The sequence below is a fragment of the Genypterus blacodes genome, unplaced genomic scaffold, assembly GCF_046128005.1.
Source record: "Genypterus blacodes isolate CSIRO-AG114 ecotype Tasmania unplaced genomic scaffold, CSIRO-AGI_Gbla_v1 ptg000007l_1, whole genome shotgun sequence".
Taxonomy (NCBI): Eukaryota; Metazoa; Chordata; class Actinopteri; order Ophidiiformes; family Ophidiidae; genus Genypterus; species Genypterus blacodes.
Window position 1 is genome coordinate 3,022,460 of NW_027466821.1, and position 21,204 is coordinate 3,043,663.

Here is a 21,204-nt window from a genome sequence, read left to right on the forward strand (position 1 = left end):
TAGGACAAATCATAAATACCGTTGTCATGGTTACCTGCAGTTTAATACTTGAGAAATGATTTAGAACAATGGGTAAAGTCAATGTCTGAGCTTTCCTGATATGCAGTTTGAATGGAGCCACGCCAGCCAATCAGCGACAAGTGTTCTCCGTGGCTGTGGTTTAAAATGTAAACAAGGACGTTATAAATTAAATAAAATGACGTGATTAACAGCACCTTTCACTTAGATCATGTCTCTGTGTCAATAATTCATCCACGTGCTCCACCTTGCCGGTGTGTTTGCGTTCGGTGTGTTTGCGTCAGCCATGATGCTCGCTCAGCCTGAATAGAAAAGGTTACGAGTATCGGGTAGCCCATCTGTTTGTCTGACCAGCTCTATTTTTGGACCGTTCCATTGTGAATAAACACTGTAGTTACGCCGGACGTAAATCCGTGTTGACAGAGACGCACGCAGCAGCTAATGTCCACGTATAGGAGATGTGAGTCATCATTGTGTGACGTCGTTATTTCTCTGACTCTAAGGCACACAGCTGATGATAGAGAACTGCAGGTTGTAAGGAAGCAAACGATCAAAACTAGGCCCATATCTTTTGCTGATTTTCACTTTTGCTTTCTTAATGTCTGTAGCCTAAAATGTGGACTAACGTGAACTGCGTGCGTGCGTGTGTGCGTGTGTGTGTGTGTGTGTGTGTGTGTGTGTGTACGTGTGTGTTTCTGAGACATTTCAGTCCGTCAACATCCTCTGACGATGTTCCTACATTCCTGTGTAACCCTAATTCACAAACACACTTTCTTGCAACAACCATTCTTGCAACATACATGTAACACCCACACACATACACACACACACATCACGCCTCACATTTAACCTCTGTCTGTCTTCTTTTATGTCTCTTTTATGTGATATTCTGCATGAACTATTAAAAAACCTCCATCGCAGCATGGTAAGGCGTGATATGAAAGAACGGGCCGCTCTGACGACTGAAGCGGAGAGGACAAATGGAAGACATGGTTGAGAAGAAGAAAAAAAAACACTGATCAGCAACCTATACATAACCTAGATGTATATATATATATATATATATACAGAATCTGCCTGGCTGTGGTGGAGGATTACTACCCAGCAGGCTTTGGGGGTTCACAGGGAGGCCAGGGCACAAAAGGGGGTCACCAGAAGCTTGAGGGGGAAAGCACTTCTTCATTGGTCGTATAAATACCGTACATCTATGCATGTTAACTTCACGATAGTGCAGTTTTCAGCCAGTTATGGTTCAAAGCTTTTCTTTGAACGTGATGTGATCGGACATGGATGCTTTTTAATGGGAACTGCCTGATACTTGAAACAAAAGGAGGCGAGGGATGCATATGTAGGGTTTGGCTGTTTGGAGATGTTGGGTTAGTGTGACTTAAAGTGCATGTTGGCCATCTTTGTTTTAAATTAAGATGATATAAATTGACCTTTGTTTGATATTGAAAAGAGATTGATAAAGAAATTCTGGTTGAAATCATTTATAAAGACAGCTTTCTTCTATTCACCATAACTCCAGCTATACACACATACTTGGTAAGCCAATGAAGAATAAATGCGTTGACATATTTTATGTTTTATACAAATGTTTTTAAACAGCTTCCACAATGAAGACATTAATGTGAATTCCTGCCTTACGGTGTCAGAAAGTTCAGCGTATTCCTCTCACATAATAGTATCTTTGTGTTGGCGTTCATGTGCCCTCTTCTCATAATTACAACTTTACAAGTGTGACTTAAAGGCACCATAACTACCCAACATACTGCATACACACTATGTGACACGCAGGCGAGCACATGCGTCACTGGCATCATTATTCACGCACTTGACTGCGTACTTAAATGAACCTAAAGGATTAAAAGGTATATCCACAATAAACAATCGTGGCAAACGCAGCATCGTGACATTGTTGGTCCAGGCTGAAATCAGATAGATGCATTACTCAGGATGTTTCTCAGTTAGAGGATTTTATGGTGGAACAAAGCGATCACCCTCAGTAAGCCTCAATGTTTTAGGTCCATATTGTATTTTGGGAATGAAGCTCCTCACATGTTTTGAAGATTTATGATGTTGCTTTTGTTGTGCTTGATGCTCAGCTTGTTGTTATGGCCAGAGGCACTGAGCTGGCACCATGTGACTGTGTGTGTGTGTGTGTGATGGGAAAGGAAGATGATGGTTGCCTCCATACTCACGCATGTGTTGCGTTTGCACGCATCAGCCCTGTTCGTCCACCTCTTATGTTTTAATGAGTCATTGCAGCGAGTGTTGCTCATGACTAAAAATAGAGTTTATTTATCTGCTCACTGAACTGCTCAGCACTGCTTAATTATTCAAGACCTGGAAAAGGATGAAGACCGCTGTTCTTTCTCTCTCTCTCTCTCTCTCTCTCTCTCTCTCTCTCTCTCTCTCTCTCTCTCTCTCTCTCTCTCTCTGTCTCTGTCTCTCTATCCATCTCCCTATGTCCTGCTCGGTTTGTTTTGTTTCCAGGTGAGGAAAGTAAGAGAAAAAACGAAAGCCCCCACCGCCGAGTGAATGACACTGTGTCACCACAGGGTGATAATAACACCTCCAAGGCTTTTCCCTTATCATGCTGTGCGTGTGTGTGTGCACGCTAGTCCATGATTAACATCCAACGTCACAGGAGTGGAGGTCACACGTGCACTGACACACACACACACAGAACATGATACGCTCTTATTTATAATTTGCGCTTGAATGGACGTTCAAAATGAAACAGAATGGTTAGTTAGTTCATCACACACAAATAAGTCCAATCACATTACACGCTTCAGCTTGCAGGAGATCAGGAGAACACTGAAGGGCCCTTGACTGACTGTATTCTGACGTCAGCGTCTTTGTGCGTCTTCGCTGCTTCTTCAGCTGTGGCAGTCACCGAGGTGAAAAGTCAAGGTCCGGGATTGATGATGTTACATGTGTGTCAGCGTGTCCACCCTCTCCTTCGCACCCTTTGTCCCCTTGTTGTCAGTCAAACAGATTACTCAGGTCCTTTCATTCGTCTGCATCCATTGAAGCCAAACTTGGCTTAAGCTATTAACAAAAAGGGCAGATTTTAGTTACATTTGGAAAAAGTATTTTTTACAGATACAGAGAAAGACGATGTTTGTAATATGCCTGTATGATATAATTATATATATAGAAATTATTAATTATGTTGTACTAATTATTGGAATTCATTGTGTTTTCAGAGACAAAACTCACAAGAAGAGGAATGTTGGGTTTATTTTTAACTCAGCAGGCTATAAAAGTTGGTTATATTACATTGAATATTAATAGTTAGTATAAAAAGAGGTGACTTTTCTGAGATTTAAAGACCACAAAGAGACAAAGAAAGTGGAGAATAGTGGAGAATGTGAAGCCTTTTATCATGATTGACTGTGGAAAGGCTCAGGATTACAGTCAGATTTCAGTCTTTCCCTGAAGTAATCACAGTGGTTCCGATGGGTCTGTGGTCTGTGTGTGTCCTAATCTCCTGCACATTGGGAGACAATGTGTCCACAACAGGCTGTCCCCCGCCATGATGAAAGTCATTTGTCACGGCCAAATCAGCGTTCAAAACATCCAGGGGTCAAAGAGGACAATTCCTGCTGTGTATAGTGAGTGAAAATCAGGCAGTGTTCAGTGCTCGAACCTAAAATGCTTAAAAAAAAATGATGACAAATAACTGAAAGCATAATATGTCCCCTTTGAAGCTGGGTGGGCAGAATGCCATCGCACATGGTGCTACATGAGCGACAAAAGCCCCCAAATATGGCCGTAAAGAGTTCATTGGGGTCATTTGGTGGCCAGGTCTGCCCGCACCCACATGAACTCACACACACACACAAACCCCTCTGAATCCCCTGCCATGCAAACAGGCAGGCATGTCAGGAATGCCCACGTGCATTTACAGACATGTTTTGTGCCACTGAAGGCATTTGTTTGGTTAATCAGGCGGAGCAGGCAGCGGGGTCCTTTGTTATTGGCTGCGCGGGCGGGGCGGGGCCTGTTGGCTGAAAGAACCTATGAGCATCAGCAACATCCTGCTCCTTTCATCGAGGGAATACTGGATGCATTCCTGTAACATGGCAACATTGTCATCCCAGATAATACCACAGAGAGCAGGGATGAGACTGGAGGACGGAGAGCGCTCATCTATCACTGTCAGAGCATCTGAGCCTACAGATACACATGCACAGATAGAGATACATAGATAGCACATATCCCATTTATTCTTGAAGTAAATGAGAAATACAATGACAGGAGAGACGATATGAGCAACATTAGTGAAGACAATAGTCACAGTGAAGTTACTGGTGCCTCAAACACCAACATACATGGACAGCATTGCTCCATTGGTTCATGTCGACTCAGAAATCTCATCTTCCCTACAGTTTTCCCACACATGTGTCTTCTTTTATTTCTCCTCAAACTAAAAGGGTGTCGGTCAGACACATTCTGCATTTCAAACACATTTTTGAACACATTTCAAACACTCGATTGTTGTCATCTGTCAGTAATGCCATAGATTTGTTTGGGACGAAAAATAAGGAGCTGATTTGCAACAGCAGATAACACGTTTTTTATAAAATGGTAAAATATATACAGATGATCCCACAAGCTTCAAATATGACTGACACAACTTGGAATGCAAAACGAAAATATGACTTTAAAATTGAATTAAAAAGCTCTAGCTGACCAACGGCTGCAGCCCTGGCTGTGTGTGCGTTCAGTGCAACTTTTAGCAACAAGCACGTGGTGACGCGGGGGGGGGTCCAGGCCACACACCGTCTGACCTTATGCTTGGTGCGTCTCCGGCTTGAGACGCTTCACCACTCAGCTAAGAGACGCCTGTTTGAGGTGTCTCAGCCTCTGTCGTTCACAAGTTAACGTCACATGAGAGTCACCGGGGTCAGATGTCAGGGTCATGCAGCAGTCATCTGAGGATCACTCAAGCAACAGAGTGGATTGAGCTGAATTTACTCTGAATCTTCACAGACAATGGAGGATTTCATGGGCGGTTACCCGGAGCGACCTCGTGAAATAAAGGACGTTCAGTGGACATCCAGCCAGGTGCATTGATTGCAGTTCCGAACCATCAGCCTGTGGTCTGTTTCTCGGCATCTAAATTGTCACCTGCATGGAATTATGGGGCTTTATAAGGGAGCAATTGTTCAGATTGCAAATTGCATACGAGGTGTTTGTAAGACAAGAAGCAAGGAGGAGGAGTGGGGAGGGGATGAAGGCACAATCCTTGCATTTTCCCTGCTGGGTGATACAGCTGCACAAAACCCAACAACGCCATTTGTGTGTTGCTCTTTGTGTCGATGTAGCCAGGTGGGAGAGAGAGAGAGAGAGAGAGAGAGAGAGAGAGAGAGAGAGAGAGAGAGAGGTAGAGGAATAGAGAGAGAGAGAGATTCTAAAATAATTTTCTCTCTTGTGTGTGTGTTCTTAATGTGAAAAAAGAGAGTGGAACAGTAGACGCACAAATATAGAGGAAGACGGACTGGGACGGGGACAGAAATAGGAGTGTGAGAACCCCTCTCTCTCACCCCTTGCCCCCCACATGCTTGGTCCCCCTGCCTGTGTCTCCCAGGTTGTGGTTCAGCCGGGTTCTGTGGAGAGTCAAGGCAGCACCCCCACCCCCACCCACCCACCCTCAGCGCTCTCTCTCTCTCTCTCTCTCTCTCTTTGCACCCAGACAGAGTGGCCTGTGTCCAGCGGGGGAGCAAGGTGACGCCAGTGGTCCCACACTGAGCCTGTTGTTAAACCCTGCTGTTAGAGTGTGTGTGTGTGTGTGTGTGTGTGTGTGTGTGTTGGGGGTTTAGCGGGAGGGGGTGGTGGGGTATGTGGGTACTCGCCGAGACAAATTAGGGGCCAGTTATCTTGAAAGGAGTCTTAATAATCTGGTGCAGATGGTGTTCGATTAGGACAAAATATGAATCATTCGTCTTAAAAACAAGATTTTGAGATCATATGGGAGCAAGACTGTGTGCATGTGTGTGTCTGTGTGTGTGTGTGTGTGTGTGTGTGTGTGTGTGTGTGTGTGTGTGTGAGGAAGGAGGTGAGGTGGTAAAAGGCAGTGGATGGTGAAAGTCTGGTTTGAGAGGAGAACATGAGTGACGAAAATGAGAGATAGACAGCCGGATTAAGAGACGTGTGAGCATGTGTGTGTGTGTGTGTGTGTGTGTGTGTGTGTGTGTGTGTGTTGAGCGTACGTGGCAGGAGTTACATCTGTTCACGGTTACCCCCGACCTCCTCCTCCTACTCCTCCTCCCTGTAAATGGCAGCATTCTGCCAGCCATGTGGGGCTTACAATCGGCGTCGCTTTTGGAGGAGCTCTAGCTGTTTCCCTTTGCGTCCAGTCTTAGTGCTAAGCTAGGCTAAATATGTCAAGAAAACCTCTTATCTAACTCCTCCTTTCCCAAAATCAGCAGTTCTCAATATTTGTGCTCCCGCAGCAAGAAGGTTATGGGTTCAAATCTGATTCATGCCAAGTGGAGTTTGCATGTTCTAATTTCCACCGATCTGTGTGTGTGTGTGTGTGTGTGTGTGTGTGTGTGTTGAGCGTACGTGGCAGGAGTTACATCTGTTCACGGTTACCCCCGACCTCCTCCTCCTACTCCTCCTCCCTGTAAATGGCAGCATTCTGCCAGCCATGTGGGGCTTACAATCGGCGTCGCTTTTGGAGGAGCTCTAGCTGTTTCCCTTTGCGTCCAGTCTTAGTGCTAAGCTAGGCTAAATATGTCAAGAAAACCTCTTATCTAACTCCTCCTTTCCCAAAATCAGCAGTTCTCAATATTTGTGCTCCCGCAGCAAGAAGGTTATGGGTTCAAATCTGATTCATGCCAAGTGGAGTTTGCATGTTCTAATTTCCACCGATCTGTGTGTGTGTGTGTGTGTGTGTGTGTGTGTGTGTGTGTGCTATGGCCTGGTGACCTCACCGTGGTCCAGAGAAGATGGACAACCAACGCCGTTTTATCTCACCGTCTCGCTGTCCCAGTTTAAAGTTTTGAAACAGGCTTTTGTTACGTAATTCCTGCCCTGGTAGTGGTCCATCTGGGAGTACTCTACTGGCACGTACCAACATGTGTGAGAGTGTGTCAGTGTGTAGGCGAGAGCAAGATGGAAAGAGTCGAGTGAGCGTGTGTGTGTGTGAGCGTGTGTGTCGGATTTGAGTGCAATTGATTTGTATCATAAATCAAACAACAGAGCATTTATTCCCCGGGATCGTGGCAGAATTTTACAGCTGCAGACTTGAACGTGACAAAAAATGCATTGAAACAATCATTGCTAATAAGTAAGGCACTATGCCTGTGTGTGTGTATATGTGTGTGTGAGTGAGTGTGTGTGTGTGTGTGTGTGTGCGGGGGCAGGAGCAGGCTGGTGAGTGGGCCGCCTACTGCCATCCCTGCTCTGTTCCACGTCGTTTGCTATCACAACCCGGAGCCATTCACAGCCACCGCTTAGAGAGACCCAGAAACAGGATGTGGGCCAAGCCTGGAGCCACTATTGCTTGGCCATGGGAAAGCGAGTCCGTTCCAGCGTTACATAAACCTGCCAGATCAAGCTGTGTAGTCGATTGGTCACACAGTCGGGACGCACACACATACACACTTCATTTAGATTGGAACGGAACGCCGGAAGAGCCGACGTCGCTCGACATTCTCTTCCGTTCTCAACCTGTCATTATGCGGACACAAAGGGCGATTTAAGGAGGAAAAGTTCTGAACTAAGTCGATTTTGGCTTCCTTGCTCGCGTTCCCACCGTGATTCAACCACAGAGGAACAGGGAAATAAGGGAATTGTTGTATCAAACTTCATAGGACAGGAGGAGAAGTCTGGGTCTGACCTCTCATAGGAGGAGCAGAGGTGGAAGGAGGGAGGTGAAGACGTGAGAGAGAGACGGGACGACAGAGGGACTTTGTTGAGGCTGAGGAGGAGCAATGAGAGAGGGAAGTCAACAAGATGATAACACTGAGACTGTGGTGGCATGAAAACAAACCATCGACTCCTACGTGCCGGCTCTGCACACTCTGCACAGCCTGAGGAAATGACGGTGAATGTGTTTGATCTGCTACACTGCACTGAAAACACACGGACGATGTTAAAACTCGATCCCGGGTTCAGATTCTGACACACACACACACACACACACACACACACACACTAGACTTCCCCAACCACCTGAGGGCCTGTTCCACCAGGAAAGACCGAAATGAGAGGACGTGCAGCCGTTTACATAACTACAGCGCAGATCAATGTCTTTTATTGGCCCCGTCGTAAACTAAAAGATCCAGGTCCTGAGGCGAAGACACTCCGTCCCAATCAGAGACCAGTAAAGACGAAAAGCAGGACACCCGCAGGAAAAGGCTCTGCTGGATGATTCCTGTCTACAGCTGTGTCCAGCCTTTGATTTGCTCGCGCGTCCAGATGTTTCTGGCTATTAACTCGGTGCATGTGTGGGCCACAGTGGGACGGCTGAGGGAGGCACCTATCGTGCCAAGCTCGCCACCTAGTGGTAAGCAGCATCAAGACGAGAAGGGAGAGGGCCAGTTCATGTCAGAGCTGACCGGAATGTAGGTATTAATTGAAATATGTATAAAAATAAAATTAAAAGTTAAAAAGAATTCAAATTAAATTGTCAAAAGAATCCAATTGAATAAGTTAATGAATTCAAATTCAATACGTTACAAAAAACAAATCAAATTAGCAAGAATGAACCAAATTAAATAAATAAAAAGCTTTATTAAATAAAAAAATAAAAATGTATTACATTAAGAAATTGTGAACTGAATCAAGGTCGCATATGGATGCCACCGATTTCTGCTATAAATCAAACTAAATTAAGTTTCCAAGCATCTCTCTGGTTCAATTTTTCGTTTAACAAAAAGTGACAAAATTGTGTTATTGCTAAAAATGGCAATTAAAAGGACAATTAGGGCACCAATCATAGATAAAGAGAACTATTCTCTTTTTTAGTTTATTTGATCTTATTTATTTGTGTCATGGGCAGCCTGCAGAGAGGAATGAGTGGCATGTCACCAGCCGGCCGTACATCAACCAGCCCTGTGTGGTTGATATATGTCCGAAACTGCTGAGCTGACACAGAAGTGACAGGCAAGGCTTAGCTGACCCAGCACTGCTGCCCCCCTCACCCCACCCTTCTCTCTCTCTGCAGATTCATCAGCACAACCCTTCAACACAATATGGTCCTCTGGAAACTCTGCCCTCTACTCTTTGCTATCATCTCACTTTTTCCCCCTCAAATGGAACCAAACACACACTTTGAGTGCCAAAATCAAAGCGTGTGCCCTTTCAAAATTAACAGAAGAGGGTTGGTGGATAGAGATTATCACCAGGGGAGACTTGAGGTGTATTGATCTGGACGTGAATCAGCCCGACTGAAAGCAGCTTCGCCCTGTTACATAACCTCACATAGAGGGGGCTGGGGGTCATCTAAGCAGTGTGATCTCCTCCGCTGAGCCTTCCTATGATCCCCCTGCACCGCCCTCTCTGCAGGTTTCTCGAGCCAAAAAAAACAAAGGCATATGAAGTGATAAGGGCCAGGAAATGAGATCCATAAAGAGTGACACACAAGTGAAGGCCTGTTTCATATCTACTCCATAACAAGACAGGGGGAATGGAATTAAAGCAGCCTGTTTGAGCTTTCATAACAGACTGGTGTCCTTTTTTATTATGCTTAAATGAAACATGTCCACTGAACTGCCCTGTAAGAAGCAGATATCAGACATGTCCAGTACTGCCCACCTTTCCGGGGGCCTCCATCCCCTCGTTCTAATAACCCCTCCACTTGCTGTTTACACCATCCACAGTCAACACTGCCAGAGCGCCATGGCGACAAGACAGCTTCAACACGAAGTGAGCACGGACCTCCTGTTTTCCTGCGTTTTACAACCGGTTTCAGGGGGCGGGGGGGACTTTGTTCTTTGAAGTCGTATCCAGCAGCGTGAGAGAAACGTGCCTTTGATGTGGAGAGCCGGCGAGTGTATTATGTTACTGCAGGTGTTAAAACAGGTTAACAATAAATGGAAAAAATCACTGCCTGCTCAAAGTAGGTCATACAATTACTGAGACCGGGACCACTCGCAGATCTTCAACCTTCCAACTTTGATTTCCTGAATGTAATGGAGTGAATTGTGCAGGGGCCTCTGGTTTGTTTTGGAGTTTCATTTTGGTCGTTATGATGGAGAAAAGTCTACATTTTTTCACCCAGGATCAAAATATTTGACTTTATGTGGAATGTAGCAGCAACATGTCACAATCTATCATCTGGGAGGTGGCAAAGTGCGGCTGATCTGCTTATCCAGTGTGGACTAGAATGACAGGTGGAGTGTTGAAAATGTAAATTTGCCCTTTAAAATGCGTGTGGAAAAACAATAATGTGCAATCGTTTGAGTCGAGTCTTCCATACACACACACACACACACACACACACACACACACACACACACACACACACACACATACATACCCCCTCCCTTCTCCACCTGTCATTTGTACCAGCAAAACAAAAAAGATTTTAGGAAGGAGGATCACAGGGAGATCAAAGTCGTCCCTCTGTGTCTCCTCTCATTCCTGATGGGTGCAACAGATCAGAGGCTTGATAAATGCGCACACACACACACACACACAAATGTCGGCATGTGCAGACACACACTCACACATGGGTGCTGGCTTCAACATCAAACACTGATCGGTATCATCCATCCATCCAGCCCGTCTGCCGCACAATGGAGAGCGTGCCAGTGAACGCAACGCCACTCCCCAGCCCTACTACTGCCTCCCACCCCCCCCAATAGAAAAACGCCAGTGACTCAGGTCGACTCCCGGCTGCCTCAAGTAACATAAGCCAGAAAACGTCTTCAGCTGCTGTATCTTTTGCCATAACAGAAATGTCATATTATCTCATATGGAACTTTAATAAGCACATTTGAGAGATGCGTACGGTTTCATTCCCTAGCTTATTCCAAAGAAGTACTGAGCTTTTTCATTCCCACCGCAACAGTACAAAGCGACCACATAACATAATGAATAATTGAAAGTGTTTGTATTGGTTATACATTCTTATTGAGCCCAATGGTCCCAGGTAGAATATCATATTTACACATTAAAGGAAAACACTGGCGCTATCGAATGCGTGTAACTAATGCATTATTTCTCCGCCGCTTCGGGCTTCAGACTCACCTTGGCCGTTAAGGCGCCAGCAGCATTGCGGCTCCATGACGTAAATAATTCAAATTCACATTATGTTTCCCCCCGTTTTGCTCACGTCGCAGCTCAATTGAATATCATACAGGCAGACATGTTCATTAATCTGAAACATGGCTCTGTAATTGGCTGCGAGGACCGGATCGGTTCGCGGTGGAGCTCGATTTCAATGTACAGAAACACGCTTTCATGTTCTTTCTGTTCAACAATATAACTTTTGCTGTTTTCTACAAACGTGTCACAACAAAAGTGGACAATATCGACCACCAGCAACGTGCATGAGGTGGAATGGAGGGAGGGACGAGTGGATGAAGGGGTGAGCAAGGCGAGGCCGGGGTCAGATTACACAATGTCAAAATCTCTCAAATTACACGACAATATCTCTGACAATAACAATGTCATCTTGTGTTGTTGAAATTGTGAAAAACGCCTTCAGTCAGATATGAACACGCACATGTTTCTTGTTTGTTCCCTCTGACACAAACTAGATCAAATAAACCATTAAAAAGGAGTGTGTGTGCGTGTATGTTGCAGTCCAGCACTTTGGTTTATGTCAGCTTCAGAGCTCACACACACTGCAAGTCAGTGTGTTATATCTCTTACAAGACAAATTTCTAATTTCCGTTCCTAACCTCAGCTCCAGCTTCACACACAGGCCCCAGCTGCTGCTCAGTGCTCAACCTAAAAAGCTTTAACCACCCGCAAAAGTCTCTATTACATGAAGAACCTTAAGACAGCAGCTCTGGGTCACCAAAAACCCTCTGCAACCGTCTCCTTCTCTGGGCCTTGAGAAACAATGCAGAGCACCTTGAGGCGCTCTATGCATGAGTTCCAGTACGTGGATCTGTTCCGCTTCTGAGTTTCCAATCCGTCTGGATTTATGGTCGGCGGTTGGGTCCGGCCGGTTAAAGGGAAGAAGGATGTGACCGCATCAGAGAGGGCAACAAGTTTAAGGAGTGCCTGACATCAGAGGCGGTGTGGGCCATTGACAGCCGAGCAAAAGCACATGGTGGCACATCTGGTTTCTCATTTGGAGCTCAGTTTCCCTCAGTGTACCTCAGCACTATGATTATCTCTGTCCCACTGACTTACAATGGAACAAAGATGATTGTTGTGTAAGGATAGCTTTGGGAAAGAGTAGCCTGAGCCTTTAACCACTGACGGATGAGGACGAGGAGGAGAGTCGGATGAAGGAGCTAGCCTGAAGTTGGATGTTCATGCATGTGTACTAAAATGTGCTGGCTATACCCTGTTTGTGACATAAAAGGCAGTCATAGTAGTAGTATTTGAGGTCTTTGAGTTGAGACGAAATTGCAAATTGAGCGTCGAATCCAGACTGTTTGTGTGAGAACCCACAACAAGCAGAACTCCTATAATCACAGTAATTTTCAGGTGAGAAGTGTTTGTGAATGGAAGGGGATTACAGCTCTAACAGCGCTCTGTCAGCCCTGCTCATGGGTTCCCTGGTGCACTGGGTAACCCTCTCAGTGTCCTCATAGTCACCCCGGCCACAGCTGGACCATGTGCTCCACAGATGGGCTTTACTGGCAAGAGAAAACCACCACAAAGTAGAGAGAAAAGAGCGCCGAGCCCCCTCCAACCACAGAGCATGCCTGCACAGGCACATGCTGCAGACAATGCTGTGTGCGTGTGTGCGTTCAGACATACCAACAAGTTCGCTTTCTGATGAGAAGTTTGCGGAATCCTGCCTTGACTTTCAAACGATCGGCTTTAGGAGAAGGGAGGGGAGTGTTTCTAATTTCAACAGCAGACAAGCACACACTCTAAGACCTAGAGAGGTCACAGGTTCAAGTCACGGCATTTCAGAGAGCCTTAAACAGGTTATTGTGAAGCTCAAACAATCATGCAATACCATAAAGATACCATGGGGGCCCCCAGACATGGCATTATGTTGGTATTGCCATGTTAGACTTTCTTGATAAAGCTCTGATTCATTTCCCTTGCAGGTTTTGATTATCATAGAGAGCAGATGAGTCTACATACACAACTTCCAATATCGCAACTGAGCAAACGGAGAGACTGACTGAGAATGTCTCAGGTAGGTGCAATGGAACGCTTTCTTTCTTGCGCCGCCAAATCACCGCGGTGGAAATTTCAGGCCCGTCGCATCAATCCGGTGCGACTTCAGTCACTAAATGTCTCGTGCTCTGACTTCTGGTGTGTGTGAGAGAGAAGCCTAAGTGAGCCTGCGATTACTCACGATACCCAGACACTCGACATCAGCTTGCAGGGACATGATCGCAGACGTTCCTGGCTCAGCTGTTGTATCACAGAGGTGGAAAGTGGAACACCGATATTGTTTTTCCAGCAATGAAGCATCATATCAAATATTTCTCACATCGGTCACCAGCTATGAAAGCCTACACGTGCTAAATTCAGATAGATGGGTGGGGCACGAGTTGTGGGTGCACTGACTCAGAAGTACTTTGTCCACTGTTTAGGCCCTCATCTGGAGCATAGACACTGACCTATTAGACTAAGAATAGATTCAATTCCAGCTTCGCCCCGGCAAAGAATCTAATCACTGTACGTGCAGACATTAAGTATTTGAGATGCAAAGTGCATTTGAGATTCAAATGCTTCTCATCTTCAGTTTCTAAACAGCATCCAGGGGTGAAAAGTAGGTTGCCAGTGTGGTGTGGTGTGTGTTTGCGTGTGTGTCGTGGGGGGTTGGGAGGGGAGACTGTGATCTGATTGCACCGCAGCTGCCCCCCCCCCGCCCCTGACTACCAGCTCAGACAGGTCTCGACTGGCTCGTTCCTCAGTCCTGGCAGGGCCTGTCGAGTCAAAACAGCTGACATCACCCCAGAGGAAGCCGGGAGGCCTCATTTCGGAGGTGAGGCTCGGGTTAGAGAGGTATGCTTTGATTTGGCGCCGAGCAGAGAACCGCGGCTTTTCCAAACAGCGCCATAACATTGCGAACGATACACGTAATGTTAGTTGCATCACCGACACCTGTTACAGATTCCCTCCATGTTGAGCCCCACTTAAACCTGGACATAAATATAAGATTGTCATGGTGTATGTTCTGGGATGGAGGGGATATGTAAGAACCTGACACACCGTCTATACCTTCACTCCCAGAAATTGCATTGTCTCTAAAAATCCCCCAGACAAAAGCTACAACTTCAGTGAGAGGCAAGTCCCAACCTGCCTGAGCTGCAGCTGTGTGAACTTCAACTCTCATTTAACAGGATGACTAGTTGAGTTTCCACATTTACATGGTTACAGCGACACCATGTGGCCATCTGTTGTCACTGCAAAATACTTAGTTAAAACTTGAGTTCATTACTCTACACTGCATGTTATTATCTTATTCATTTGAACATGATGTCCTTTATTGAATGATTCATAACACATTTTTAAAATCATACAACAAAATGAAAACAAGACGACAAGTGGCAGTTTGAGCAGAGAAAAGCAACATTCACCAACATACTTAGAGCATGAACATGTCTCTGTGTTGTCCTTTTATCCGTAATCCTGTGGTAGAAAAGGTCTTTGCAGCCCCTGCTGGTTGCAGCTGGACCACTAAGTGCATGTAGTCAACATTTTAAAATGCGTGTTTTCACACACACACACACGATGTGGGATAGACGTCGAAACAGAAATCAGCCAGCAGAAACTCCTGGAGTGCTTCCCGATTTGCTCCTATTGGTCTTGCTTCTGACATCAAAGGTCCTCGTGTGGACTTGTGTCCGTCTCAGATTCTTCGGGCTCCTCCTCTTTTTCTGGTGATGACAGAAAGATGAATAAATGTGGGTAAAAAGGAAGCTAAAAAGTAAGCTCGCTGAAAGTCTGCTGTAGAATAATTGTTTCACATCAGTCTTGAAACTAGAAGTGATTCTGACCTGGTGGTGGCGTTTCCACACACTCGTCATCTTGCTCTTCATAGCCGCCTGAGCAGACGCACAGGAAGCTGCCTTTAGTGTTGACACACTCCTGGTGCTCCTTTGTGCAGACTGCTTCCGTCTGCGTGCACTCATCGTTATCTGAGACGCAACAAAACGCTCATAAACCAACAGCTGAAATACAAGTTTGCTCCAGACCAGTCAGAGTGTAAACATGCCCAGCGTCGTACCTGTGCAGGAGCCCGTCCCGTCCTTGTCGTGGTACCCACTGGCACAGGCCTGGCACTCATCAGGACCGGCCCCAGTGCAGCCTGAGCACACTTTGTCACACCCTGGCACAGACATACAGAAAGGGGAAAAAGACACACACACACACACACACACACACACACACACACACACACACACACACACACACACACACACACACACACACACACACACACACACACACACACACCTTGTTAGCCATTACTCTCACTCTCACTGCCACAGCGTTGCCACACGTATGACACCTCCCATCTTACCTTTGCAGGAGTATGAGCCCTCCGTGTTGAGGCAGTACTGATCTTCCCCACAGGGAGCCGTGTCTTTAGCACACTCGTTCACGTCTGTAACATTAAATGTACAGCAGTGAGGTCGATGAACCATCATGATGATCATGATCACTCATGCAGGCCTGTATAGGACCAGCTATTCAAGTTTCCTCTAAACATGAGCTGAGAGGAAGATCTCTTACCGACACAAGCCTCTTGGTCATCCTCCTCCCAGCCTTCCTTGCACTCGTCACAGTCCTGATTGGTTGCTCCAGAGCAGGTTTTACAGGAAGAGTGACATCCTGCAGGACACAACGTCAACAGAAAGCCAGAGGTCTATCTGAAAGTGGCCACTGTGCTGGTATTTACAGGGAGACAGGTGAATGTTCTCAGGAGTGCAGCGTACCTGTGCAGAGAGAGAAGGTGTCGTTCCTCACTTCGTTGAAGAAGCCATCGATACAGTCGAGGCAGAACTCCCCTTTATAGGCGTGGTCGCAGCTGCACTTCCCGTCACCTCCGCGGGTCCCGTCGCCATCACATACTCCGTTTCCGTGACATGGTCTCTCGGAGCCTCCCACGCAGGCTTTGACAGAACAGAGAGCACCAACACAAAAACATCTCACCAACCAGTCCTTCCACCACAAGATCTTGAGACAACTTTTCATTATAAAGTGAAGTCATAATGCAACTGTATCTTAATGTGGAATCACTTTGTCCTCAAGTCTGTCACTAATGCATAACTTTGTTCATGTGGCATGGTTTGAAGTTTTTCCCTTACCGTTGCAGTCAGGTCCAAACGTTCCCTTGGGACAGCAAACTTTGATGGTCTCAATGCAGAACCATTTATGCAAATCAGGATTTTTCGTTTTCCTTCAAAGCAGTGGAACACGTGAGGGGAGAGAAAACTGAGCATCATAATAATAATAATAACAACGTGACTGTGGATGATAATTATACCAATTTGCCTCAACAGGCTAGTAGTTTGTTTTTCCTTTATATGTTCAATCATTAAATTGCATTTTTTTAAATTCCAAGCAGACTTGCCCCAGTGTTCGGCGGCTCTGACAGCTCATGCATGACCTCCACCCACCTTTTGAACCACCAAGTTTCAAAGAGTTCTTCATGCTCCTCTACCATGTGATTGCAGTCAAAGCTGCTGCTTTCACAGAGCCCCTCGACAATCTCCACCAGACGAATCTCACTGGAAAAGAGCAATGGAGGATGAAATCACCATCAAACATCGAAATTTTAAATGCCTCAAGTGTTTAATGGTCACATTTCAAGGGATCCTTGCCAAGTATTTCCATTTCCGGAATATTTGACACTTTGCACTATATATACCTGTATATATAGTTTATTCTGTATATGTTATAGTACATTTTTGCACTTCTGGTTGGATGCCAACTGCATTTCATTGGCTTGTACCTGTACTTTGCTCAATGACAATAAAGTTGAATCTAATCTAATCTAATATTGTTGTTGTTTTTATGTGTTTATATGAAGAAATATGATCTAACAATATCATTGTCGTTCGAGTGTGAAGAGTGTTACAACAATGACGTAATAAACCTTTTTCCTACAGCTCTAGTGTTCAGTAAACACAACTCAGGTGACCGCAAACGCAGCACGTTTGTTGGGTCCGGGTGACCTGAAGTTAACATGACATGTTGCACTGCATCACCTCGTCTCATATTTGGACAGTTTCCTCTCCTCCCAAGCTGTGTTACCGCCACCGAAATTCTGCTTTACTGTCCTGTCAAAGCCCTGCAATTACAATCACATTCACACGTGAAAAAAGCAATACATTACAGATAATTTACACAAGGAAACACATCTGCATCAACATAAGGACAAAAAGGATGTTCACTGACCTTCTGGAAGCTATCAGTGATTTGTTGACATGTAGAACAGGCGCTTTTTACATCCTTCTTCCCGCCGACACATTGGAGAAGTAAAACAGCGATTATCCAAGACAATACGCGGAATAGTCGCAGCTCTGGCCCGGTGGACAGCATTTTACCCGAACAATTCAGACAATTTCATAACAAAAACTCAGGCTTTAGCCACTCGCTTGCAAGCTTTGTGCTAAAGTTAGAGTGCTGCACGGCTCGACCACATCAAAGCGAGAGGGTGTTAACATTAAATTCTAGATAAGCGTTATTTATTCAAAGCGTGTCAATGTCTTATTTACATGCCGGTTGTAAGAAAAGGCGATGCGGCTTTTGCTTTTCCGCGTCAGCCTCTTGGACGAATTGTGGCTTGTGGGGATTGGCTGACGATAACTGTCGGTCATGCATACAGCCAATCAAAAGCCGCCACGCGCGGGACAAAGGCGATCTCTTGACACACGTGGAAAATCCTGGAGGTGTGTCGTTATTATTAAAATATCAATTTAAATTTGAATAAGTTCTTATTTAGGCTAGTCGTTGGTTGAACGTCACAGCACTGTTTAAATAATACTACTAAATAATACGTGTAATTTTAGTAGAATGAAAATGTCGTGTGGTTCACTTCCTGCCTCACCCGGAAGCGGTGAACAAATCTGTCATCTGTCATGGCTGAAAAAAGGAATGTTTGGGGTCTGCCACTGTTATTTTTGCTATCTGCTACGGCTCTCTTGCATTTATTTATTTGCCCGTTTACCAAAGTCGAAGAGAGCTTTAACGTTCAAGCGGCGCACGACATTTTGTATCACAGACTTGACTTTGACAAGGTAAGCAGGCCCTGTATATGCAGCCATTGTGTTTGCTAAAAAGCTAAAGAGGATGAGTACTAAGAGAAGAATATACACATGACATATTACTTCATATAGATATTGTATTTTCAAAAGTATAAGTACCAAAAGAAGTTTAATGCATTTTCAGTATTAGGTCTGGCAGCATTAGTGTTGTTGAAGGGCTATTCTACTGAAATTACACATCAAATTCAGTGTATTGGTCATGAGGAGCATCATTTATGCGTTATTGACTGTAGATGGCGCTGTTACAAGTCAGTATTTCATACTTGCATGCTAAATAATGTTCCCACTCAATGACAAATGAATTAATGGGCGTGTGTTTCCTGTTTTCCAGTATGACCACCACGAGTTCCCCGGTGTGGTTCCGAGGACTTTCCTTGGACCTCTTTTCCTCTCCACTGTCTGCTCCCCGGTTGTGTTTCTCACTTCCCTGTTGGATGCACCTAAATTCTACACACAGCTCATAGGTAACTCAGGCAAAATAAACACAGTGGATGGGGACAGTAGCAAACGAGGAAGTCATGCAGACGATTCAAACAGACATTTTTTCATCTGTTTTTCATCTGTTCATCTGTTCCCGTGCAGTGCGAGCGTGCATGGGTGTGTGTGTGATCGGCTCACTGTGGCACATGCAGAAGGAGGCGAGGAGGCAGTTTGGCTCCACGGTCGCAGGGCTCTTCTGCTTCATGTGTGCGTCACAGTTTCATCTCATGTTCTACAGCACCAGGACGCTCCCTAATGTCTTTGCACTGCCAATAGGTAAGACATACAGGTAATAACCCGTCCTTACGCCTTCTCAAATACTTTACCCACGTGGGACATGAATGGAGAAAACGTCTCTCTCCCCCAGTCCTCGTTGCATTCACATCGTGGATGACTCAGAAATACGGACGCTTCATCAGCCTCTCTGCTTTGGTCATCATCGTGTTCCGCTCTGAACTCTGCATCCTCATGGGCCTCATGCTGCTGATGTCTCTGCTGAGTAGGAAGCTGGGGCTGCTGACTCTGCTTTACTATGCAGTACCTGCTGGCATTCTGTCACTGAGTGAGTCCTGAGTCTTTTCAGTGCAATAAAAAGTGCAATGATGATTCTCACAGTTTGACATTTCCTCAGATTGATATGCTCCATATTTAAGCAGGTTAGGTAAACAAAAAAGCAGCTAGGATTTGATTTGTTTGTCTTTGCAGGCCTGACTGTGGCTGTTGACACCTTCTTTTGGAGGAGAGTTCTTTGGCCTGAAGGTCAGGTTTTGTGGTACAACACCATTCTCAATAAAAGTTCCGACTGGGGAATATCCTTCTATTTTTCACTCCCACGTTGTATAGCTCTCTGCATTATTGTTGTGCATCTACAGTGTTGTCTACACAGCTCTTCCACTTCATGTCTGTCCCCTCCAGTTCTCCTTGACTCTCTTTCCTTTAAACCGCCCCCTTTCTTTGGTATTTTTACTCGGCGGTGCCCCGTGCCCTGGGCTGCACGCTGCTCTTCGTCCCCGTCGGCCTCCTGGACAGGCGGATGAGGCTGCTGCTGCTGCCAACAGTGGGCTTCATCCTCGTCTACTCGCTGCTGCCCCATAAGGAGCTGCGCTTCATCTTATACACTTTCCCTGTGCTCAGTTTGGTGGCTGCACGTGGCTGTTCTTTCATGTAAGATGAAACGAAACTCAACAAATATGTGCTGCCACTTTCACCCCTTTACCTGCTTAAAATGATTTTTCTCAGAAAACACAAGTATATTTGTAACAGTGAGCCATAAATAGTTCCTGACTTTCTTTCTTTCTTTCTTTCTGCTTTAGTTTAAGCAATTACCAGAAATCCTGGATGTATAAATTGGGCTCTTTGGTGGTGCTTGGCCAGCTGTTGACCAATGCAGCATATTCTGGAGTTTGTCTCTACGTGTCGCACCACAACTACCCAGGAGGCCGAGGGATGATGGAACTACACAGGCTTCTACCAGACACAGCAGGTCGGTATCACGTACGCCTCCCTCCTCATGTTAAGCGGTCACTGAGGTCATAACGTTTGAAGATGTCCTATCTGAGGTTGATCAAGGTGAAGGTTGTAGATAAACCAGTGGGACTCATTTACTTGTGTTGATGTTGAAATACAGGAGACGGATAAACCCTTGGTCACTGGCTTTACAATGTTTTGGTGTTTCTACTCACAACATCTTTCCACATTGGCTTTGTCTCCTCAGATGTCTTTGTTCATATTGACACCTACTCTGCAGAGACTGGAGTGTCGCGCTTTTTGGAGCAGAACAAAAACTGGAGGTTGGTGGATATTTCTCTTTTGGACTGATGTATGTTTTGTTTTTCCCACCTGCACACATCTACTTGAAAGGTTTTAAAAATAGTTTCACTTGTGTTTCTACAGATACGACAAACAAGAACACCTGAGCCCGACAAGTCCCGAGATGAAAATGTACTCGCATCTCCTAATGGAAGCTAATGGGACTAAAATACAGCTACTCAGAGACACTCACCAGCCGCTGGCCTTCATAGAAGGTTACAGCAACATCGCCTTCAACATGTTTCACTTCCCTCCCATCAGGGTGCAAATGGAGAGAAAAACTGTGCTCATGAAGAGAACGACTGACAGGCGACAACCTGAGTGAATTTAACACGAGTGTAAGAGTCTTGTTCTTGTAGTGACCAAAAATAAGACCAACGGTGACGGTGCTGTGTAAAATATGTGGGAGTTATGGACATGTATGACTGCAACAATGGATTCTGGACGTGTTGCTACCCCAGATAAATGAAACCACGTCACGGTGTAAACAGTTCAGTCACCTGCCTTTACT

The 21,204-nt window shown here is 45.5% G+C and overlaps 2 protein-coding genes across 2 annotated transcripts; one reads left to right on the plus strand and one right to left on the minus strand.

Moving 5' to 3' along the window:
- Positions 1-14,582: 14,582 nt before the first annotated feature.
- On the minus strand, positions 14,583-17,898 carry creld2 (CRELD disulfide isomerase 2). Its single transcript, XM_076151955.1, has 10 exons — positions 17,536-17,898; positions 17,346-17,428; positions 16,755-16,865; positions 16,443-16,534; positions 16,071-16,247; positions 15,868-15,966; positions 15,656-15,739; positions 15,359-15,460; positions 15,129-15,269; positions 14,583-15,008 (listed from the first exon to the last, which is right to left on the minus strand). The coding sequence occupies exons 1-10, from the start codon at positions 17,677-17,679 to the stop codon at positions 14,950-14,952; spliced, it is 1,092 nt and encodes a 363-aa protein (XP_076008070.1). The 5' UTR covers positions 17,680-17,898; the 3' UTR covers positions 14,583-14,949.
- A 295-nt stretch (positions 17,899-18,193) lies between these two features.
- alg12 (ALG12 alpha-1,6-mannosyltransferase) lies at positions 18,194-21,138 on the plus strand. Its single transcript, XM_076151783.1, has 9 exons — positions 18,194-18,377; positions 18,736-18,868; positions 18,987-19,160; positions 19,252-19,446; positions 19,590-19,695; positions 19,827-20,048; positions 20,198-20,367; positions 20,599-20,674; positions 20,778-21,138. Exons 1-9 carry the CDS (start codon positions 18,219-18,221, stop codon positions 21,016-21,018), a joined length of 1,476 nt encoding a protein of 491 aa, XP_076007898.1. The 5' UTR covers positions 18,194-18,218; the 3' UTR covers positions 21,019-21,138.
- Positions 21,139-21,204: the final 66 nt, after the last annotated feature.